A 25,345-nucleotide genomic window follows, 5' to 3' on the forward strand; every position below is an offset into this window, starting at 1 on the left:
TAGCCGCTGGCCTACGCCAGAGCCACAGCAACGTGGGATCCAAGCCATGTCTGTGACCTACACCACAGCTTGTGGCAACGCTGGTTCCTTAACCCACTGAGCATGGCCAGGGATTGAACCTGCAACCGCATGGTTCCAAGTCGGATTTGTTAACCACTGAGTCATGACGGGAACTCCCATAATTTCTTCAAATATATTTTCAATCCCCTTTTCTCTTTCTTTTCTGGAATCCCTGTTATGCATAGATTGGCATGCTTTATGTTATCCCCAAGGTCTCTTTTATTGCTTTCATTTATTGGTATTTGGCTTTTTTTCTTGGTGATTTCCATTATTCTTTCTTTCAGGTCACTTACTCTTTCCTTTGTATTATTAATTCATTGCCTTTAGCTTGGCTTTTGTCTCAGGAAATGAGTTTTCTAACTTTTCTTGGTTCCTCTTTATAGTTTATAATTATTTCTTACAGTACTCTGCATTTTTGTCAATAGCCTTTCTTTGTTCAGTATTTTCACTATCTCCTTTTTGAAATCAATATCTGTTAGACTGGTAAGTTCTGTTTCATTGATGGTTCCTCTGCTTCTTCATTTTACTTGTAATTCTTCTGTAAGTTTAGGAGAAGCAATTGTCTGCTGTGGTCTTGAAGGGCTATTTATATGTAGGAGAGTCTTTGTAGCTTGTGTGGGTTTTTTATTTTTGGTATGCGGGTTGTTTTAGTATGGATACCTGTTGCCTCTTAGCTCAGAGTGTGCTGGCCGTTATCCCATTGTCAGTGGGTATGCAGATGCAGTGGCTGGTGTCCTGTCCTGGGGTTCTCTGTGGCAGTGGTGGCCCATATGTGCCCCTGGGGTACTGGATGGGAGCAGAGGCAGTCACGACCATTCCTGGGGTCCAGTGGGGATGGGGAAGGTGGCTCTAGAAGTCATGAGGCAGCTTACAACCCTGTAGGTGGTGTCCTGTCACCTGAGAGCACTTGCAGGAAACAGGGCTGTAATTTTGGGTCCTACTTCTCTCCTTGCACACCTCCAAACAGTGTGCCTGGCTTCTGAGGCGACCTGGGTTTCCTGTGTACTCCCCTCAGATTCAGTTGCCCAGATTCTTTTCCCTTCAGGCTGTTTCTACACAGCTATCCATAGTCCTCTCCCTGGGACTGATCTCCAAGGCCTGAGCTTCAGCCCCCAGCCCCTGCCTGTACCAGCGGACTTGTGTCTCAGCTTGGGAGCATAGGGCAATGGCAATGATCCATCTGTGCAGATCTGTTTCTGTTCTGGCTGTTATGAACTGGTTTCTGTGCTCTACTCTGAGGCTCTGAAATCCCTTCTGTCCAGGCTGATCTCCCTGCTGGCGAGGGGATTTCCTAGGGTTGAGGAGCCTTTCTTCTTTCACAGCTCTCTCCCAGGGGCATTGGTCCCGTCTCAATTCCTTTTTCACTTTCTTTTTTTGTTTGTCCTATCTGGTTATCTGGAGGTTTTCTTGCTCTTTCAGAAGTCTGAGGTCTTTTGCCAGCATTTAGTAGATGGTTTTCTGTGAGAATTGTTCCATATTAGATGTATTTGGGGGTGGGGGCAGCACTCATGACATGCAAAAGTTCCCAGGCCAGTGATCGAACCCACAACAATGACAATGCCAGATCCTTAACCTACTGCATCACCAGGTATCTGCATGTAGATGTATTTTTGACATATCTGTGGGAGCAGATGAGCTTCACGTCTTACTACTCTGCCGTCTTGGAAGTCTCTTTAGAATAATAAAATTTAACAAGTCATAACCTAGAATATTTTGTAGTTGGCAGTTGATGACTAGAATGTGATTTTGTTTCCTTTCATATGATAGTACATGAACATGTTTGACACTTGCTATCTTTTCTCCCAACATCAGATCATAACAAACAGATATTTTAAAGACTTTTACACATGTTTATAGAACTGATTGAAGTTGTTTGGTGTTTAAGATAATACACTGTTTATTGATTTCTGAAAGGTACAAATTGTTTTTCCATCTTTGCTGAGAATTGAGAATTCTTAACCTTCATAAATATATAACCTTCAATCTTTATATATTATGAAATAGTCTTTAATTCATTTCCTTTGAGCATAATCATATAATGTATAAAGCTTTGTTTTGTAGAATAAGGAAAAATTGGAGAAGCTGAAAAGTCAAGCTGATCAGTTTTGCCAAAGACTTGGGAAGTATCGCATGCCATTTGCTTGGACTGCAATCCATTTAATGAATATTGTTAGCAGTGCTGGGAGTTTGGAAAGAGATTCTACAGAGGTAGAAATAAGCACTGGAGGTAAGCATATTTTATGTAAAATATTTCTGAATGTATAATTTTTTTTTTATTACATAGACTTGTTTTGTTTGTAAAGTCTGCAGTGTAATGGGGCACCAAGTGGGTTTTTTTTTTTTTTTGAACAGGTTGTGATATAATTCACATTTTGTACAATTTACCCATTTAAGGTGTATAATTCTCTTTTTTTGGCATATTCGCAAGGTTCCGCAACTGTTACTGCAATCTAATTTTGGAACACTTTTCTCCTTATTAATAGTAACTCTGCATTCTCCCCAAATCCCTAAATCCAGAGTTAACTAACCTCTAGCCTATTTGGTCTGTATTGATTTGCCTATGCTGAACATTTCATGTTAATAGAATTACACAATGTGTAGTCTTTTGTAAGTAGCTTCTTTCACTTAGCATAATGTTTTAAAGTTTTATCCATGTTATAGCACGTATTAATATTTTATTTCTTTTTATTGCTGAATAATAGTACCTTATATGAGTATACCATGTGTTACTTATCTGTTTATCAATTTGGGTTGACAGACATTTGGGTGGTTTCAACTTGGTTATTGTGGATAATGCTGCAATGAACATTCAAGTACAAGCTTTTGTGTGTATATGTAATATATGCTTTCATTTCTCTTGAACATATAGCTAGAAATAAAACTGCTGGTAATATTGATAATTCTATGTCTTTTACAGGAGTTAATTTTTGTACGTGATAAGAGGGAGGGGTCCAACTTCATTTTTTTTTATATGTAGGTAGCTAGTGGTCCCAACACTTTTTGTTGAAAAGACTCCTTGGCACTCTTTTTTTGAAAATTAATTGACTATAGCTTTATGGTTTTATTTCTGGACTTTCAGTTCTGTTCCACTGATATGTATGTCTAAGCTTATACTAGTTCCATACCGTCTTTATTATTTTTGCTTTGCAGTAAGTTATGCAGTTGGGAGTAGAGGGTCTTCAAATTTTTTTTTGTCTTTTTAGGGCCGCACCTGCAGCATATAGAAGTTCCCAGGCTAGGGGTGGAGTCAGAGCTGTAGCCACAGGCCTATGCCACAGCCATAGCAGCACCAGATCTGAGCCACGTCTGTGGCCTATGCAACACAGCTCATGGCAATGCTGGATCCTTAACCCACTGAGCAAGACCAGGGATTGAATCCTCATCCTCATGTATACTAGTTGGGTTCATTATCGATGAGCCACAATGGGAACTCCCAATTTTTTTTTTTTTTGAAGATCATTTTGACTCTTTTGGGTCTTGCATTTTTGTAAGAAGTTGAGGATCAGCTGTTAATTTCTGCACAAAGGCAGCTGGAATTTTTATAGGAATTACATTGATTTTGTAGATCAATTTGGGGACTGTTGCCCTCCTAACAGTATTAAGTCTTCCAACCTGTGGAATGTTTTTCCGTTTATTTAGATTTTAAAATATTTTTTAAGCAGTTTTTTGTAGTTTTAAGTTTACAAGTCTTTCCATTCTCTTGTTAAATGTATGTCCAAGTGTTTGATCGATTTTTGATGCTGTCTTAAGTTTTATTTCATTATCATAATCTTTCTTTCTTTCTTCCTTCCTTCCTTCCTTCTTTCTTTCTTTCTTTGTATTTTTATTTCATTATCATAATCTTTCTTTCTTTCTTCCTTCCTTCCTTCCTTCCTTCTTTCTTTCTTTCTTTGTATTTTTAGGGCCACATATGCAACATATGGAAGTTCCCAGGCTAGGGATCGGATTGGAGCTGTATCTGCCGGCCTACACCACAGATACAGCAACACCAGAACCAAGCCATGTCTGCACGTACACCACAGCTCACGGCAATGCTATATCCTTAATTTACTGAGCAAGGCCAGGGATCGAACCTGTGTCCTCATGGATACTAGCTGGATTCATTACTGCTGAGCCACAATAGTTTTTCTGGTGATAGAAGTACAATTGGCTTTTGAATATTGATCTTGTACTTTGAAACCTTTTTGAACATGTTTATTCCAGTTCTTTTTTCTATTCTAGTTAGGATTTTCTATATACAGGATCATGTCATTTGCAAATAAAAATGTTTACTTTTTCCTTTCCAATCTGAATGTCTTTATTTCTTTTTATTTTCTAATTATTTTGACTAGAACCTCCTACACAATATTAAATAAAAGTGGCAAGAGGTGATATCCTCACTTGTTCCTCACCTTAGGAGGCATGCATTTATTTTTTGAACATCAAGTATGATGATTGCTGTAGGTTTTTCATAGATGTCATTTAGTAGTTTGAGGAAGTTCCCTTCTATTCCTGACTTTGAGTGTCTTTTTTTTTTTTTTTTGGTCATGAAAGAATCTTGGATTTTGTTTTGTCTTTATTAGGAGACATGCATGGTGTTTATCCTGTAGTCTTATAGTACAGTGTATTGCATTAATTGGTTGGTTTTGGATGTTAAACTAATCTTACATTCCTGGGAAAAGTCCCACTTAGTCATGGCTTATGATTTTTTACATGTGTTGTTAGAGTCTGTTTCATAGTATTTTGTTTAGTTTTGGTTTCTATATTCCTAAGGGATATTGGTCTATAGTTTTTCATTCTTATATCTCTGTCTCATAGAAATCAGTTGTGAATTCTTTTCTTTGTGGTATTTGCATTACTAATTTTATATCTTGTTTTAGATCTATTCATATTTTCTCTTTGATCTTGAGTCAGTTTCAGTACTGTGTATCTTTCTAGAAATATGTTCATTTCATCAATATTATCTAATTATTATCTAACTGTTGACCTACAGTTATTCATAGTATTGCAGTATAATCCTTTTTCTCTCTTAGGTCTGTAGAGATGTTCCCTCTTTTATTGATTCTAGTAATTTGAGTTTATATGTGTTTTTTCTTTATTAGTTTGGATAAAGTTTTAAAAGTTTTATCTTTTTGAAAACTGAAGTTCTGACCTCATTTTTTTTTTTTTTCCCCGTTGGTTTCCTAGTTTCTATTTTATTTATTTCCACTCAACTGGTGTCTTTTTTGGTATCCTTTCTAATGCTCGCTTTGGTTTAATTTTCACTTTTTTTTTTCTCATTTCTTAAGATGGAAGCTTAAGTTACTGATTTGAGATCTTTCTTCCTGTTTAATACAGATATTTACAGCTGTAAATTTCCTTCCCTCTGAGTGCTTCTTTAGTGATATATGTTTGGGGATTTTGTATTTTCATTTTCCTTTATCTTAAGTGTTTTTAAACTTCCCGTGTTATTTCCTCTTTGGTCCATTGGCTATTCAAAAATTTTGTTCTTGGAGTTCTTTTGTGATGTAGCAGATTAAGGATCTTGTTGCTGCTGTTGCTGCTGTTGCTGCTGCTGCTGCTGCTGCTGCTGCTGCTGCTGCTGCTGCTGCTGCTGCTGCTGCTGCTGCTGCTGCTATGGTGTGGGTTTTATCGTTAGCCTGGGAACTTCCACATGCCACAGGTGTGGCCAAAAAAAGTGTGCTGAACTTCCACATGTTTATGAGTTTCCCAGATGTTCTTCTGCTATTGATTTATAGCTTAATTCCTCTGTTCTTCGAGAACATATTTTATATGATTGCATTCCCTTGGAATTTATTGTATTTTGTTTGCTATCTTAGTGTATAGTCTGTCTTGGAGAATTTCTTATGAGCGAGAATGTATATTCTGCTTTTGCTTAGTGGAGTATAGTTTATTTATAGTTTTGTTTGTTTTCCATTTCCTTGTTGATCTTCAGCATGCTTGCTTTATTGGTTTTGAATAATAGGGTTATCTTGTAAAGACTTCGAATGCAACTATTTTAAATTCTGTTTCAAACGCAAATGCAAAGACTGAGGGACCATTACATGATGGCTAAAATTTACCTTGTGTGAATATTTCTTAGTAAATACATGATTCCTCTATTGCTGCCCTTCATAGCTCATCTTTGCTTACTTATATGCACAATCTTTGTGTGGTAGAGACTTATTTTATATTGGAGAATTTTTAAAAGTGAACATAAAGATTTAGGTGTAATGCTTCCTTCCTGATCTCTCTAGAAGTGAAATTCTTTTACTGTAATCACACTGCTGAGAGGATAATTTTAAACTTTAGCAGTTTTTCTTCCCCCTGTGTTTGGGAAGCATATTTAAAACACATTTTAAATATTATGAAAATGAATATCTTACTTTTTTCCTTGGTAGAACGAAAAGGGTCTTGGTCAGAGAGGAGGAACTCTAGTATTGTTGGAAGAAGATCACTTGAAAGGACAACAAGTGGAGATGATGCTTGTAACTTGACCAGCTTTCGACCCGCTACTCTCACAGTGACAAATTTTTTTAAGCAGGTATTGTTCTGTCATGGAGGAAATCTAGGGGGCTGTTTGTATGTAAATTTATTTTGATTTCAGAAAGATCATAATTGTATATGTAGTTCATGTATATGCAATAATTGATTATGATTTCAAGAAGTTGAACAAAGAATAAAAAATTAAAAGTATAAGAAAAAATAGCATCATACCTGTCGTTTCATCGTTACGTTTTTTAAAATGTTGAAATTGTTTAGTAATGCCTCAGAATTAATCATCCACATCTATATTCCATTTATTAATTTTAGTATTTTAACTTTTCTTAAGCATCGATGGTTTAGGAATTTTTTTAGAGTAAGCGTGTCCTCCCCATTCAAGTTTTTTTTTTTTTGACTTAACATACACATCTGTGGTATATGGAATAGGACTTTCATGTGCTGGTAGTCAACATTATTTTTTTTTATTTATTTTTTTTGTCTTTTTGCCTTTTCGAGGGCCAGTCCTGCGGCATATGGAGGTTCCCAGGCTAGGGGTCTAATTGGAGCTGGAGCTGTAGCCGCCGGCCTACACCAGAGCCACAGCAATGTGGGATCCGAGCTGCATCTGCAACCTACACCACAGCTCATGGCAACGCCGGATTGTTAACCCACTGAGCAAGGGCAGGGACCGAACCCCCAACCTCATGGTTCCTAGTCGGATTCGTTAACCACTGCGCCACGATGGGAACTCCCTCAACATTATTTTTATAGGTGAGTTTATAGGTCCAAAAAGTTCTTGATCAAAGATATTTTGTTCTTTGCAAGTATATCCCCTTCAAATCATTAGTTACATCATTAATTTTCAAATGCTGATCGTGATCCACTAATGGTAAGGGAAATTTAGTAGATAACACTCAGCTTAAAAAAAATAAACATACCAGTGGAATAGAAAAATGCTGTGCGTTACACTTAGTGAAGTTAAATATTGCTTTAGTAGACTTTTTTCCCTTCAGTTTTTGTGTGTGTGCATACTTGTATATATATGCATATGTGGTATATGTGCTACTGGATTTTGATGTAAAATGAATTTGGTACTTTGAATCAAGATTAGAAAATTTTGAAAGTCTGTCTTAAGTAACCGGATGATCAGAACCACGTAAGAACGGGAGAAGATTTTTATTAGTGTGACGAACTGGGTCGGGTACTATGCGTGTACTTTGGAGCAGATCAAAGCAAAATGCTAAGTATTGTTCAAAATTCCTCATTCTGAGGTATTATTCTAAATAATAGGAGAAAATCCTGGCATAGTAACACCTTACAACTTTAGAGGACAAGGGCTTAGGGCAGGATGTATTATGAATTGACAAGTGGCCGTCTACTTGAAGTCCTTCTCACATTTATGGATTAGCAGCATTCATAGGCAGCTGCTCTAAGAGACTCAAAAATGGAAAATAAAGCAGATGAGAAGGGTCTGAAGTGGTAAGTGTCTTTTTATTATGGAAAATAGTGCAAGGAGGAGTCTAGAAAAGGCCATAGTGTTGCTTAGTTGAGGTGATAGGCCAAATTTAGCTGTGGAAACAGGGCAGTAGATCGACTTCATACAGTGACACAGACTTATAGCTATGACATTTCTCTCTCTCTCTCCTTATTCAACTGGTATATCAATTCTGCTGCTGTTTCCACAGCTATTTTTTCATTTTTTTCAGCTTGCCTACATACCCAATAAATATTTTTTGAGCATTCATCATGTTCTGGACACTGTGTTGGAGACTGGTTAACTGAACACTGCAACAAAGTGATTATAAAAACTTAATATTGCTAGAAATATTGCAGCAATGAAAAGCACTTTCTCTTGACTTTTGTATTCTGTATTTTTTAACTATTAACATATATGATTTTAAAGTATTTTTAAATAGCTAGAATATTATGTATCAGGCAAGTGCAAATTAAGAAAAAGTAGAGATTACAATTTTGATAAAATAGAATTCAAGGTACAAGTGAATGAGATACGAAGGCCTTTTTTTAAATCGATAAGATATCAATAAGATACCCACGATTGGGATATAGTAATCAAGAGTGTTTATGTATAGATTTGGAGTGTCAAGCCAAAATTATTAGAACTATGTAAAGATTTAAAAACAAAATTGGAGTTCCTGTTGTGGCTTAGTGGTTAATGAACCCAACTAGTATCCATGAGGACTCGGGTTTGATCCCTGGCCTTGGTCAGTGGGTTAAGGATCCAGCATTTCCATGAACTATGGTGTAGGTCACAGATGAGGCTTGGATCTGGTATTGCTGTGGATGTGGGGTGGGCCAGCAGCTACAGCTACAATTCAACCCCTAGCCTGGGAACCTCCCTATGCCGCAGCCCTGAAAAGACAAAAAGACAAAAAATAAATAAAACTAAAATTAAATCCATTTGTTGGTTTTAAGGACATTTGTTCTGTTTGTTGACAAGCAGGGACGTTATCTGTTGCTTCAGGAGTATACAGCAGTAAACACTGTGGAGGAGTGAATGTCAGGTTTATTCACGTGTTTGGGAATTGACTGGGGTCAGCTGATCTAGACTGACATCTGCTGGGAAAACTGAAATGGTTCAGACCTTTTCCATGTCTCTCAATTTCCACTCTTATCTTTTTGCAAGGCTAACGTGGTTATGCTCTTGTAGCAGTGGCAGAAGTTCAAGACAGAGGGCAAGCTTATTTATGCAAATATTTTTCAAGTCTCTGTCATGTTTGCTTACTGGCTACAGGAAGTCACATGGTCAAGACTAGGAGAGGAAATTAAGTCCCACTAAACAAAAGGCACGCATACAGACCGGGAGTAAAGAACGGAGGCCATTAGTCTAATCAATTTAACAGGTTAAGTAGATGAAAATAATTGAGTTGTGAGATAATCTGAATGTATTATAAATCAGGACCATTTAAAGATCTGAATTAATTCTGTACTCAAAAGGAGAGAATATATTGTTTTAGCAACTGATGAAACATAATAATTGTATATTAGGTCCACTGAAAGAAAGCTTCATAACTCAGTAAAACTAAGAGCCATTTATAAAAGTATTAACAAAAATCTCCAACTACTTAGAAATTAAAAATCACTTTTTAAAATAATGGGATAAAATAAAAGCAATTCTGTATTCTGTTTAGAATACAGTAGTGAACAAATTGTATTTGGCTCAAAGTGAGCTCACAGATATAAAGGAGCCTTAAATATGTTCATTACAAAATGAAATAAAAAGACAGCAGTGAACTTTGTGCATTAAAAACAATAAGATGTCAAATGTAGGAGGTGTGGATTAATAAAATCCAAAGATGGACTCTTGAATAAAAGAGTAAAATAATTTTCTACTTATTTTAACTGTAAGAAAAAATATTTCCGTACATTGAAAATTTTTGTTAACTAGATATGGTTTGGTTTTTTGTTTGTCTCTTTTCCCACTGATTGAGGTCTTTTTAGAGTTTTCTTTTTGGTGTTATTATCAGCATGTCTTTTTCCTTAAGAGTAGTTTTTTCTTGTTACGTCTTTTGTTTTTCAAATTTAGCCCATGCTCTCTCTATTTTTTTTGGCTGTGCCCAGAGCACGTGGGAGTTCTTGGGCAGGGATCAACCCCATGCCACAGCAGTGACCTGAGCCACATCAGTGACAATGCTGGATCCTTAACTGTTAGGCCACCAGAAAGCTCCAGAGCTCTGTATTTTGCATTTAGTAAATCTGATGATGCAGTGTTGAAAAGAGAAATAAAAATTCAAGTGTAACAAATTTACAGGACTGTCATATATGTGTTGTGTGTGTGTGGTATATGTATATTTCTGTTTTAAATTTATTTTCTTATTTGTCTTTTTTTTTAATCTACTCCTAACTTGTGTTGATTTTACTGTGTTTTAGTGTCCTATAGTACTTTATAAACAGATAATAGGCTGTAAATAAATATATAAAATTAAAAAAATAGATAGCAATATAACTCTTAATAAAACTTGAAAACATAGAAAGAAGAAAATAAGTTGACTTTATTTATTTATTTATTTATTCTTTTTATGGCTGTGCTTGTGACATATGGAAGCTCCCAGGCTAGAGGTGGAATCGGAGCTACAGCTGAGGCATACGCCACAACCACACCAGATCTTAGCTGCATCCACAACCTGCACCACAGTTTGCAGCAATGCCAGAAATTCAACTCACTGAGCAAGGCCAGGGGTCAAACCCGTATCCTCACTGAACTAGGTTGGGTCCTTAACCCACTGAACCACAGGGGGAACTCCGAAATTAGTGTATTTGTTTTTAGTCATAATTATATTCATTTAATTTTCGTTTTCATCCAGTACAAATTGGAAGAAGAAGGTCCAGATTATTCATAGGCAATATCAATTTATTTTCAGTCTATTCTTTTAATCAAATATTTTTCCTCTGTTTTTAAAATCAGGAAGGAGATCGTTTAAGTGATGAAGATCTGTACAAATTCCTTGCTGATATGAGAAGGCCGTCTTCTGTTTTACGGAGACTGAGACCTATTACAGGTATTTTAAAATTTCACGTAGGCATGATGACAACTGTTATCATCACGAGTAATTGTACTTTTTTGTAACTATGTATTCTTTTTTTTTCACTTATGTGGCCCATATGTCTTTCTCTGCTCATCACCTTCCGTCTTCTTCATCTCATTATTCTATTCTCATGTGGCCTAACAGTTTGGATGCAGGATTCAGTACCTTTGATAATTTGAGTGCTGAAATGAGAATGATGAATGATAATGTGACTTAAAATTATTTCCTTGAGGGAAAAAAAATACATGGAGTGGTAAATATTCAGAAACTGATTTCATCATATGGTCACAGCATACCATTGCAGAGTATAACTGTTTTGAAGTCTACCAGCTTTAAACTAAATCATTTAATCTTAGAAATGTTGCTTTGTTTCTATGCTAGATCTCTCTTTCTGTTTTTTTCTTTTTTTCTTCCTCCTTTCTTTCGATTCATTCATTTGGTAAGCATTTATTATTTTATGTATTTATATCTCTGAGTAATTTATCAGCTTAAGACTTAGTAAGATGAAATAATTTAGAGGTCTGAGATGATAACCAGTTTTGGTTTCTTCCCAGAGTTTTTGCAAACATAGGATCTAAATCCTTCCAGAAATATTTTTCGTGTGAAATTGTTATTCTATTTACTTGTTTTTATATTTTTATATGCAGCTCAGCTGAAGATAGACATTTCTCCTGCACCTGAAAATCCCCATTATTGCCTAACCCCAGAGCTGCTTCAAGTGAAGCTTTACCCTGACAGTCGAGTTAGACCTACCAGAGAAATTTTGGAGTTTCCTGCGAGAGATGTCTATGTTCCAAACACCACGTACAGGTAACACATTTTACTTCTGGAAAATTCTGAAATAAGATACTCTATATTAAAACGTTCATGTGGAGTGAAACTCTTCAAAAACCTTTTGCAGCTTTATTACTTTTTCCCTTTCTTACTACTTGATTTTATTAATAGCTGTACTGTATTAAGCTTTTACTCTGCCACAGGTATAATGTTAATTACTTTACATACATTATCTTATTTAATCCTCATAGCTTGAGGTAGGTATTACCTTCATTTTAGAAGTGAGTAAACTGAGGGATAGAGAAGTTATACTATACTGTGTTGGGGCATTTAAATTGTGGGTTTGTTGGGCTAAAACATTTGAACTCCTAGTTACTGTATTTCTTCAGATGTGCTTCTTAGTATAAAATCCAGCATTTCAATGAATCAAATTTATATACACTATGTTCTAACCATTAGTCAACAATATTTGGTCATAAGAGGTTGTTGAACAGGCGTTTTAGCCAAAATGCCTGTCCAACAACCTCTTACTGCATAACTCCATTTACATGTACTGTTGATGAGTGAGGCTTCCTTTATTTGTAAATACTGAGACCATGACTTGACCTGTCTGTTGGGGTATCCAACAGTGTAGCTCAGACCTAAGTTTATACCTAGACTTCCCAATCTTAGTATATTTTACCATTTACCCAGTTCCCGAGGCCAAAATTTTTGGAATCAAAATGATTTCTCTCCTTTCATTCGTTATTCCTTACATTTACTCCTCTAAGAAGTTTTGTAGGCTCTTCTTTAGAATGAATCCCAAATCCAATAGGCTTTACTTCCTCTACCTTTAAAATTTTAGTCAAGTCACCATTCAAATCAGCACTGTCAAATAGAAATAAAATGAGAACCACATTTGTAATTTAAAATTGTATAGTTGCTACATTAAAAAATAAAATGAAACAAGTGAAATTAATTTTAATTGTTATTAACTGTGTATATCTGAAATAGTATAATTTTAGCATGTAATAAATAAAAATTATTTTACTTTTCTTTACTCCTAGAAATTTTCAAAATCTGGTGTGTATTTTATACTTAAAGCACATCTCAATTCGGATGAGCCGCATTTCAAATGGTCACAGGGGACTGGAGGCTAGAATATTGGACAGCTGCTGCTCTTGAATTTTACTATACCTTTTAAAATTTGGTTTTATTTTTACCTTGCCTCAGTCAGTTTGCAGTGTTGTAGCCAGAGAGATTTTTAAAGGATATAAATTAGATCATTCATTCGTCTGTCTAAAGCCCTCCATGACTTCTATTACAAGCATAAAAAGAAACAATTTTTCATAGCAATCTTTAAGACTGCATGATCTGGCTCCTGTCTTTCTCTAACTTCATATCCTTCCAATCTCTTCCTTGCTCATTTTAACTTAGCTTCAGTGGCCTTTTTTATTTATCCTTGAATAAACAAAATTCTGACTATGATTGTTTTTTTCTTCTCTTTGCTTGTCACATAGCTTGATTCCTTATTCAGACATCTATCTGCCTAAAGGTCGCTCTCCTCAGCTAACTAAAAATAACCGTTTCCTTCCTCCAACTTTGTATCTTTCCTTGTATTTATCATTATCTGGAGTTCTATTATGCAGTTAAATGATCACGTTTTCTCTCTTTCATTAGAATGTAATTACTGTAAAGGGCAGGGGCTTGTCTGCTTTGTTTACTACTTTTATCTTCAGCATTTGGAATAGTGTGCTAGCATCTGGAGAGCACACAGTAAATATTTATTTAGTGAGTTAAATGAGAAACTGTACAGTGGTGGGAGTTTCCATCATGGCTCAGTGGTTAATGAACCCGACTAGTATTCATGAGCATGCAGGTTTGATCCCTGGCCTTGCTCAGTGGGTTAAGGAACCAGCGTTGCCGTGAGCTGTGGTGTAGGTCGCAGACGCAGTTTGGATCCCGCATTGCTGTGGCTGTGGCCTAGGCCGGCAGCTACAGCTCTAATTTGACCCCTAACCTGGAAGCCTCCACATGCCGTGGGTCCAGCCCTAAATAGACCAAAGACCAAAAAAAAAAAAAAAGGAAAGAAACTGTACAGTGGTGTGAGAATGGAATTGAGAGTTGAATAGTTATGGATGTGATTTCTGACTCCAGTGTTTACTGTTTGGTAACTTAGAACAAGCTAATTCATTGGCATTTAGTTTTATTAATAAAATATAAGATGATAATACCTGTCTTCTCTTGTGAGGGTACAGAGCACAAAGCTTTGCATGCGATTGGCACTTTGTGTGAGTAAAATTTTGGAAGATAGACTAAAGAAAATATATACTACTTTAAAAAGAAACAAATGATACAAATATGTTCTTATAAATTTTATGCACATGTGTGTGTGTATGTGTATGACTACCTAAAACGACATGGAGTAAAGAAGTAATTATACAATCTAAGTTTGTATTTGACAGTTTAGAACCTATCAGTTGTACCTCTTATCTAGAACAGGAATCTCACGGAGAACATTCCTAACTTATATTTATCTATCTTGCCTCTGCTTGGATTATTTCAGAGACAGGGAAATTGGGAACTTTGAAGGATTTTTTCTTTTTTTTTTTTTTTTTTTGTCTTTTTGCCTTTTCTTGGGCCGCTCCCGTGGCATATGGAGGTTCCCAGGCTAGGGGTCTAATCGGAGCTATATCCACTGGCCTACGCCAGAGCCACAGCAACATAGGATCCGAGCCATGTCTGCGACCTACACCACAGCTCATGGCAACGCCGAATCGTTAACCCACTGAGCAAGGGCAGGGACCGAACCCTCAACCTCATGGTTCCTAGTCGGATTCATTAACCACTGCGCCACGACAGGAACTCCTGAAGGATCTTTTATTTTCCTCTTATCTTTGTTATTTGTCTATTATTTATTTATTTTAAAAATGATTTTTATTTTTTCCATCATAGCTGGTTTACAGTGTTCTGTCAATTTTCTGCTGTATAGCAAGGTGACCCAGTCACACATACATATATACATTCTTTTTCTCACATTCCTCCATCATGCTCTGTCATAAGTGACTAGATATAGTTCCCAGTGTCACGCAGCAGTGTTTATATATTTATATTTTTAAAAAGAATTGTACGATTATACCTTAAGTTCACATAGTGCCATAAGGCTTAAAGTTAAAAACAGAGGTCTTTCATCTTATTTCTACCAACCTTTCCCTGCTGTGATGTCTAATCTTTATTGTCAATCACTAGTAACTCGTTTTTGCTCCTTCTTTGAAAACTTCTATACTTTGTTTCTAAATAACATGTTCATGCTGCTATTTATTGATTTTTAAAATTTTAAATATTTATTAACTGCTATGAAATATGAAGATTTAACTTATATCCTCCCTCTTAAGAAAATATGTATACTTGCATAAATCCAGAGAAGAAATACTCTTGTCCTCTCTGTAAAGCTTCTTGCAATACAGTAAAATACATCATATAATCAATCATTTCCTTTTTTGGACCTTCCTCAGTTCCTTTACACCTAAATTATAAGTTACTATGGCAGAGAAGTTTTCTAGGCTCGCTAGGCTTATTCTACAGTTGTCATCTTAGAGCCTATTCACCATTTTCCTAGAAATTCTCTTTGCATTTCTTTTGCAGTGGATTTCTTATTTCCTATATTTTTTTCTTCTTTGTCACATTTTTATTTTGAAATGAGTATAATTATAATGTATTGGAAAATATTTTAAATGCTTTTTTAAAAGAAGAGAACAGATAAGCAGAAATCAGAGGACAGCAGCCAGTTAGCTAAGGCATAATTATTCAGGGCAGCTGGGAAATATACGTGAATCTATATATCTGTGTGCTTTTAGATATCAAATAGACACATTAACATATAATTGCCTTTTGATTAAGTTTCTTTTCATGACAAAATAAAAAAAGTTGACCCCATTTCCTTCAAACCCAGTGTTCTCATCTGTAAAATGGGGAAAATGATATGTACTTCGTGAAGTTGTAGAAGGATTAAAAATTTTAAATGTTATATAAAAAGTACATAAAAATATTTGATTAATGAAATAATATATAGAAATCATACTAAAATGCTTGCATATCTAGTGTCCTTCTCTACTTGACCTGAAAGATTTGGTATTTTGATATTATTAAGAATGATTACATTTTGTTTCCTATGTATTTTTCTTTCTTGGTTTACTCATTATACCAAGAGCCCTCAGTATCTTCCTACTTTAGGTTATATAGGAGTAAATGTTTTGAGGCCTTTAATGTCTGACTGCAAATTTATTTTATTCTTACTCCAGAATTGTTAGGGTTTTTTGTTTTGTTTTGTTTTAGGTCTTTTTAGGGCCGCACCTGCAGCACATGGAGGTTCCCAGGCTAGGGGTCTAATCAGAGCTATAGCTACTGGCCTACGCCACAGCCACAGCAACGCCAGATCTGAGCTGCGTGGTGTTAACCCACTGAGCAAGGCCAGGGATCGAACTCGCAACCACATGGTTCCTAGTTGGATTCATTTCCGCTGCGCCACGACGGGAACTCCTGGAATTGTTTTACTGAATGTAAAATTCTGATTGTAAATCATTTTCTGTCAGAATTTTGAAAACAAGATGCAACCTGTCTTCTGGCTTTAACTGATGCTTTCGAGTAGTTAGTATACAGTTGACCCTTGAACAACGCAGATTTCAACTGTGCAGGTCCATTTACAGGAGGATTTTTTTCACTAGTCAGTCCTACAGCCCTGCACAGTCCGCAGTTGGCTGAGTCAGTGGATGCAGAGCCACAGATGTGGAGGGACTCCATATGCACAGTGCTGACTATATGTTATGTACAGATTTTCAACTGCAGAGTGCGGTGCCCTTAACCTTTGCATTGTTCATGGTTGTTAGTCCTTTTATTGTATCTTATTTTTCCTCTGAATGCTTTTTTGGAGCTGTTTTCTTTATCCCTGATGTTCTGAACTGTCAGGTGATGTGCTGATGTGACAGTGTTCATTTAATGCTGTAGAATATGTAAATTGTTTTATTTTCCTTTAATTTACTCAGTTTCACAATAATCTGTTCTGGCAGTATTGTTATTTATTCTACTTATAGGTAGGAAAAATAAGGCCAGGATTAAAAAACTAATTTGTAATTGAATCCAGATCTTCTAATTATCTTTTTTTTTCATCCTTTGGGATGGTAGTATATTCAGTATTTATAATTATATGCAATATGAATGAAATTAAAATTTCTTATTGCTAGATAATTGGTTGCTACGTTTTTATTAAGGCAGGTAGACTCCTTTATTTACTTTATTATTTGCCTCAACATGTGCATTTATTCTTGTTTAATACTTTTTAAAAATGTCTTACAATTGACCTAGGCATAATACCTGATAGAAATTGCATCCTAAAGTATTAATGTCTGTGAAATAATGTCTCTGAAGAAATAGAAAATCTAGACACATTATAGAACTTGAACAGAAGTTGGGTAGAGTCCTTATGCCAAGTGAGAAAACATTGTACCAAAAACATAACATCGTTTTTTCTCAAGTATGTGTCCAGTTTTAATGTATCTGAAGGGGGTGGAAAAGTTAATCTGCCAAATGATTTAAGTGGGTTTTTTCAATTACAAGTTAGTATGGTTTTGCTCTGAGTTTATCAGAATTGTATAAACATGTATTAGTAGCTATTGATGACAACATTTGTTTGAGTTTGGTTTTTATGAGTGAATGCTTTATCATTTTAAAGTGTGTAGCATCAGTAAGGGTGATTGATTATCCAAAAACTATTATTTTCTAATCTGAGAGTAAAGTTTTCAAGTATAAGAATAAATCCGGGGAGTTCCGTTGTGGCCCAGCAGAAAACAAATCTGACTCGTATCCATTAAAATGCAAGTTCTATCCCTGGTGCCGCTCAGTGGGTTAAGGATCTGGCGTTGCCATGTGCTGTGGCATAGATGCAGCTAGGATCCCGGGGGGCTGTGGCTGTGGCTGTGGCCAGCAGCTGCAGCTCCTATTCAACCCCTAGCCTGGGAACTTCCATATGGGACACCTATGACCCTAAAATAACTAATAAATAAAATCCATAGTATGTTAGCTTGATAATGATCTTGAAGCTTGAGAATGATCTTGAGAGAGCTTTTAGCATATCTCAATGCCTTTAGTTTGGACTATATCTAAACACTCTATTGATTACAGAGCTAACACTCATCCCAGACAGTATTAGTGAAAGTAATGTAGGTAAAAGTCTTTTTAAAAAACAATTCATTGAATGTGTAAAGAAAGAGTTCCTGTTGTGGCTCAGTGGTTAACAGATCTGACTAGGAACCATGAGGTTGTGAGTTCGATCCCTGACCTTGCTCAGTGGGTCAACGATCCAGTGTTGCCGTGAGCTGTGGTGTAGGTTGCAGACGCGGCTTGCATCCCATGTTGCTGTGGCTCTGTTGTAGGCCGGTGGCTACAGCTCCGATTGGACGCCTAGCCTGGGAATCTCCACATGCCGTGGGAATGGCCCAAGAAATAGCAAAAAGACAAAAAATAAAAAATAAAATAATAAAATAAAATTATTAAAAAAAAACATTAGGATGATAAAAGTATCTATATTTAGGAATTTGTGTAGATGCATGTGTGTATACATAAGCTTTTTGCAGAGTACCTGGCACATATTAAATGCTCAACAGAAGTGAGATATTATTATTATCATTGGCTTAATTAGATTATATTTACCCAGTTATTACAAAACTTGAGAGATTGGTTTGAAAGCATAAGCATATGGACTTTGGGAGTATAATTGTATAAGAGAATGATTTTCAAAAAGGAGGAGGAATTCTTGCTGTTGCACAGCAGGATGAGTGGCGTCTTGGGAGCTTTGGGACACAGGTTTGATCCCTGGCCCAGCACAGTGGGTTAAGGATCTGGTGTTGCCACAGCTGCGGCCTAGGTGCAACTGTGGCTCAGATCCCTGAGCATGAAAATCCATGTGCCATAAGGCCCCACCCCCCCCAACAAAAATTAAAAAGGGAGGTTATGAAAGTCACTTGTGTTCTGCCTTGTATTATTACTTTGTCCTTCAATGCTTAGTGAAACCTGAATACTATGTCATTTGTTTGCTTATTCTGCTTAGTACTGTTAAATTTCTTTAGTCTCAGACAGCTTATGTTTTTAGGAATTTATAATTAAAAAAATACATGTCTAGAAAATCTAGCATACATAGAAATAATTTTAAAATGACAGAAGGGGTATATGACAAACTCAACAGATATCAGCTAACACAGAGATATAAAATTTTTACATAAAATTATATAAGTATTTGCTGACTGAATTGTATTGGCTCATGATAATATTCTTCTAACTCAGTTCAGAGCTAGAAGAATTCTTTCTCCCTTCTGAGGCGCATTTCAGGGTAAGCCATAATTTCTGGTGATGCATGCTAGTGGGCATTATCTAATCTGTATGTGTACTTTTCGCCATGGAATATTGTTTAAAAAAGAAAAGAAAGTTGACACTTTTAGTTTATGTATAGCCATTAGTTCAATAATTCTGCATAGCAGCCTGCGCAGAGCCAATTTGATTATCCCTGTTTTATAGATGACAGAGCTGACTTTCCATAGGGTTCAGTTTGTATCTGGAAAAAAACCAATTTAAGCATTTTTATTTATTCTTTTTTTTTTTTTTTTTTTTAAAGGGCCACACATGTGGCATAAGGAAGTTCCTTGGGCTAGGGGTCAAATTGGAGCTGCAGCTGCCGGCCTACAATCAGAACCACAGCAATGCCAGATCAGAACCTCACCTGCGACCTATGCTGCAGCTTGCAGCAGTGCCAGATCCTTAACTCACTGAGCGAGGCCAGGGATTGAACCCACATCCTAACGGACACTCTGTTGGATTCTTAACCAGCTGAGCCACAATGGGAACCCCAGGCATTTTTAACGTGAGTTTCAAGGAAATATTTACACATTATATTTATATTTCGTAGTAAATTGAGTATATTTTAAAGCATCTCAAGGGGTGAAAAAGAATAGAGGGAGAATGAATGGACATAATTGACACAAACATTTGACAAGTAAGAAACCATAAAGGAGAGAACTGTATTTTGAAAATGACAGATTTCCTGTTACTTAACACCTATTGCTTCCAATTTTTATGGTTATCATACAGCTTAGAAAAAAAATCTCTAAAAGGGCATATATGTAAATGTGTGTTTTTAGTTTAATTTTTAATTTTAATTTCTTATATTAAAATACGCTTTTAAATATATTGTTGATTTCTCAAAGAGTTTTTTTAAAAAATCTCTTACTAAGGTATACCTGAAGTTAGAGATTTTCACATGTCTTCTTCCCCCACCCCCCACAGATGTGATTGTTCACTTATTCTTATAAAATGTTAACCCAGAAGGGATCTGATCTATTCATATCTTCTGTAGGAGTAAGTGAGGATACACAGATACATGGTTGTTTCTAGCAATTAAGAATGAATAGTATATTTTTTACCAAGCCAAAACTGTGGAAATAATTTATATTGAATGCTTGCTTGATCAAGGAAATCATTATATAAGAAATACTAGTATAGTTGTTACATTAAGATAATCCAGTAAAAAAATCTCTTCCTTACTCAGGGAAAAAATTTTCTCATTGACTATCTGAAGTCATCTGGAAGTTAGGTAGTAGATTGTGTGTAATGTTACTCACGTTCCAAATTTGTGCTTGACGACCCCTTTTGCACTTGAGTTGTAAAGATCACAGTACATCAAACTGAGCGAATGCTTGTGTGTTTTACTGACATCCAGTTTTTAAGCTATGCATTATAGAGCAATGCTATTCCTGGCGAGATCGTCGAGATTAGCCTCATTCTTCAAAATAGCTGTAGTTATAATCACCTACCGAACTTTCCTATCTTTGTTTTTCTTCCATTTTTTTGAAAGACTATATATCCAGCAAATATGGTTTTACTAAGAATATAAGAATGCAGTGGTTTAGGCCAGGTGACACTGTGAAAAACAGAATGAAAGGATGTGGTTCATTTTGATTTGGACCTTAGTTAGCAGTTAGGAATATGCCACATACATCTCATAATAATCCTTCGTAAACCTATTATCTGTAAATTAATCTAAGGACAGCTTTAAACTTTTTATAGTGGAAATGACAAACATACACAAAAATAAATAGTACAATTAACCTCCATTGTCATTCTTGTTTCATCTACTACCTGTTCTTTTTTTTTTTCCCTCTAGTACTTTAAAGTAAAGCCTAGTTATCGTATCATTTCACCAGTCCGTCCTTCAGTATGTATTTCTCACAGATAAGGACTTAAAAAATAGCCACATTAACATTTGAAATGTTTTATGATCGCTTTATAATTTACCCTGTATTAATTTTCTCCCGAGTAGTTTAATAAGCTTTTTGTATAGTGGTTGAATTTTTTCTCTTCAAATTTAGTTTCTAGGAATAGCTCAGTCATTCAGTGTATACAGTTGGCCCTTTGTATTAGTGGGTTCCACATCTTTAGATTCAACCAACCTGCAGATTGAAAATACTTGGAAAAATACATTCCAGAGAGATCCAAAGGGCAAATCTTGAATTTGCTAGTCAGTGGCAACTAGTCACATAGTATTTACATTGTATTAGATATTATAAGTAATCTACAGATGATTTAAAGTATGCAGGAGGATGTGCATGGGTTATATGCAAATATTGTACCATTTTATATTAGGTACATGAGCATCCAGGGATTTTGGTATCCTCAGTGGTACATGGATACCCTGGGAATACTGTTCTACTTATATTATGGCATGAGAACCATGCAATTCATGTTTGTTAAACTAGGTTATCATATTATTTGGCAGTTGTGTGAATCCTATGATTCTGTTTTGGAAATAATGTTTTTGAATTCATGAAATGAAATACATGAGATAATAAAGGAAATCAATTACATTAAATTACAGTCATCAAGATTTTAAGTTGTGGGAGTTCCTGTCGTGGCTGAGCGGTTAACGAATCTGACCAGCATCCATGAGGACGCAGGTTTGATCCCTGGCCTGGCTCAGTGGGTTAAGGATCTGGCATTGGCGTGAACTGTGGTGTAGGCTGCAGATAAAGCTCCAATTCAACCGCTAGCCTGAGACCTCCATATGTCCTGAGTGTGGCCCTAAAAAGCAAAAAAAAAAAAAGATTTTAAGTTGTGATTTGTGGGGTTTCTTTATTAATGAATTAAGTAAAAGATCTAGCCACAGGTCTAAAAACTACCATATTTTCTAAGTAGTAATAAGCCTGAACAGTGTTTGAGATATCTCCAGTAGTTGTGATGTAAAGTTATATATAATTTTTACTAATGACAGTTTCATGTATTGCCAATACTGGTATGGTTAGTTTCCTACATTCAAAATTTAAGGAGGTGTAAACTTTAGAGAAATTAAGGAATTTTTTTTTCCATTCGAGCTTAGAGTTCCCTGCTTTTAAGAGTATTGGTGTTTGTTTTTATTTTTAGTTTTCATGGATGTTGCAAGCTGTTGCCACACTCCGTTGTTTTGGTTTTGCCCAAGATACAACACTCTGGTGTTTATCCTATCTAATTTGTCCTAGTTTAACTGTAAAAATTCTTGAGTTGGGGGTACTGTTTTCTAACATTTTAACATAGCTACCCAGGAGTTTTTAATTAGGGCCTTCAATGTTCTAGAGTGTTAATCTCGGACTCTGAGGGAAGGAGCAAAGTTCCAAAAACAGCCTCAGAATGTGAGGAGAGCAATTTTGTTCTCCTATCCTGAGAATTGGCGTATTTTCACTTAGGAAGAATTTATACAGATTATATATTTACTTTAAGAGATATGAAGCGTGATACCTGAGTTCCAGTTTTTACAAGTATATGCATCTGTTTAAAACTTTATGGTTCATAAAGCTATTCAAATATAGTATCTCACTTGATAATTATCACAAATCCAAAAGTAGATTTGGCAAGGTGCTTATTATTCCCATATATAGGATGTGAAAACTGAGGTTTAGTTTGCTTATTTAAAGATGAACAGTTAGACCCTTAATCTTTAAAGTTGTAGGTTATTGTTTTTTCAGATAAACCTAATCATCTTGTTAGATGGATGATTATTCCAGGGAGTAACATATTAATTTAGAAAAAGTTTTTGTTTGAGATGGAATCCTTGATTTTATATTTTCACTAATGTTATTGTAATTCATTTTATAAAGGCTTATTAGGGAAATTGTTAAGCCTATTTTCACGACCTTGAACTGCATGTTTCACACCAATTGAGTAATTTTTCAGTATTTGATTTGCCATGAGAACTGTTTGGACTTTGATAAAAAGGGCCAACATTTAGTCACTTTCTTTTCAATTTTCAAAACTGTGTTGTATGGTCACTAAGTAGTATATACGTACGTATAATGCTTGTGGTTGTTAATTATGGGGAGAAAAAAACAAAGGACATTAATCAACAGAATGTCAACTGTATAACAGTAAATATTTGGACTAGGTTTGTTTCAGAAGGAGGTAAATAATAGATACTCAAGAGTACGGATTACTGAATACACTTCGATTTTTATTTTTTTTAGGCCCGCAGCAGCAGCATGTGCAGGTTCCCAGGCTAGAGGTCGAATTGGAACTGTAGCTACCAGCCTACACCACAGCAATGCCACATCCTAGTCGCATCTGCGACTACACCATAACTCACCGCAACACTGAATCCTTAACATGACACTCAGGGGGGCCAGGAATCAAGGCTGCATCCTCATGGATGCTAGTCAGAGTCTTTTCTGCTGAGCCACGATGGGTACTCCTGAATACATTTTTGATTAATGCATGAGTTAATTGATTTCCATGGGTTATCGCTATTAGGAAGTAGAGATACAAGCATGGAAACATGCTGATTCTAGGATGGCAGTGTGTAAATAGATTATACTACTATAGGTAACCCTATTGCTACCTATTGTATACTTGCTCTTGGCAAAATTCATACTAGTTCAGAGTAAACTCTTAGTGTAGAAATTTTGTAGTAATTCACTAAAATCAAGTAGACTGTCTTTGATGCTCTTGGGGATTTTTAAGCTATTTTTCACTGTATTTTATTTTATTTTTGCCTTTTGTCTTTTTAGGGCGGCACATGTGGCATATGGAGGTTCCCAGGCTAGGGATCGAATTGGAGCCGTAGCTGCCAGCCTACACCACAGCCACAGCAACACCAGATCCGAGCCACGTCTTCGACCTACACCACAGATCACGGCAATGCTGGATCCTTAACCCACTGAGCAGCGAGGCCAGGGATCAAACCTGCAAACTCATGGTTCCTAGTCAGATTTGTTTCTGCTGCGCCATGACGGGACCTGCTTTCACTGTATTTTTAACATGATTTGGCAGTTTTGTTTTTTCTGTCTTTACTTGCTAAGTGCCAATTGAAGGGGTACAGACAGTCATGCTGCAAGGTGGAAATGAAGGAAGGGCCTCCATTTCTAGGATACTTGTAGAAGAAGTGATATATACTGTCTGTGCTACCTGTAAGTATAAATAGGATCTAGCCAAGCAGCAAGGTGTGGGGAGGCATTCTAGGTAAATGGAATGGCATTAGAAAGGCATACCGGGGGTGTGTAAAAGTAAGTGGTTTTAATTAGATGTGAGGGTTTGCGTCGGGCAGGAAATGGTTAAAGTGGTATTTTGGGATCAGATTGTAGAAACCGTTGAACACTTGGAAGAGATTTGGATTTTGCTCTGTAGGCTTATGCTCTTCTAATAGGGGTGCCCATTCTTGTGAGGGCACGGTTAAATGGGATATGCAGGTCTTCAGGGTAAACATGACCTATGTTCTAGGAACATCAATTTTTAGAAGCTTGAAGGAGGGAATAATGATTTTTTTATGAAGTAGAAAACATAATTCTCATGCAGTGTTAAGATTCTAAGATTCAAGTAAAATCCGAGTGAGATTTTAAAAGAAATTTGTGCTTATGTCAAGCTGTTTCATCCTCTCACTCCAGGACCTGTAAGGATATGTTTCATTATTCTCAGCTGTTACACTCTTTTGATAGACAAGTTTGAAGGACACAGGTCAAAGTATTATGCAGCCATTATAAATTTGCTTTAGGAAACTTGAAAGGACATAGACATAAAATTAGGAGGCCAGGCAGGAGATTTTTTTTTTAGAAAATTTAAGACTCAGGTTAAAGGTGATCCTTGGCAGTTTTTTGTCAGTAGGAATGGGACGAAAGTGTATCAGATTAAGAGACTTAAAAAAAAAAAAGATCGTATTGAATTTAGTGGCTCATGGTACAGGAGAGGGGGTTTACAAAGTTAATTGAAAAGCCAGAGATTCTTCCTGGGTTCTCAGCTTTTATGACTGGAAGTGTAATAGCACCATTGAGTGCCAGATACGGAGAATAGAGTGCTAAGGTAAAAGGGAGGACCCGTGGAGGCAGTGAGGTATTGGTGAATTTGCTATTTGTTAGGTTGAATTTGAGGTATTTTTATAGGTTATCAAAAGGAGAAGTGGCAGGTAAGGAATGGAAGAAGGGAGACTGGAGAAAGATCTGGGAATAAGACGTAGACTTGGAAGCTCTATTCTTGGAACATAGATAAGT

At 36.1% G+C, this 25,345-nt stretch overlaps 1 protein-coding gene across 10 annotated transcripts in view; it reads left to right on the forward strand.

Moving 5' to 3' along the window:
- Positions 1 to 25,345, forward strand: part of DOCK7 (dedicator of cytokinesis 7) — a 226,479-nt gene that overhangs the window by 63,864 nt on the left and 137,270 nt on the right. For all 10 annotated transcript variants that reach the window (XR_002345166.1, XM_021096552.1, XM_021096544.1 and 7 more), the window contains exons 11-14: positions 2,122 to 2,287; positions 6,420 to 6,562; positions 10,925 to 11,018; positions 11,693 to 11,855. Coding sequence is in view for 9 of the 10 variants with exons in the window: in XM_021096552.1 (XP_020952211.1) it covers positions 2,122 to 2,287; positions 6,420 to 6,562; positions 10,925 to 11,018; positions 11,693 to 11,855 (566 nt within the window). In the remaining variant the exon portion in view is untranslated. The remainder of the gene's footprint in view (positions 1 to 2,121; positions 2,288 to 6,419; positions 6,563 to 10,924; positions 11,019 to 11,692; positions 11,856 to 25,345) is intronic.

This window comes from Sus scrofa, chromosome 6 (assembly GCF_000003025.6).
Source record: "Sus scrofa isolate TJ Tabasco breed Duroc chromosome 6, Sscrofa11.1, whole genome shotgun sequence".
Taxonomy (NCBI): Eukaryota; Metazoa; Chordata; class Mammalia; order Artiodactyla; family Suidae; genus Sus; species Sus scrofa.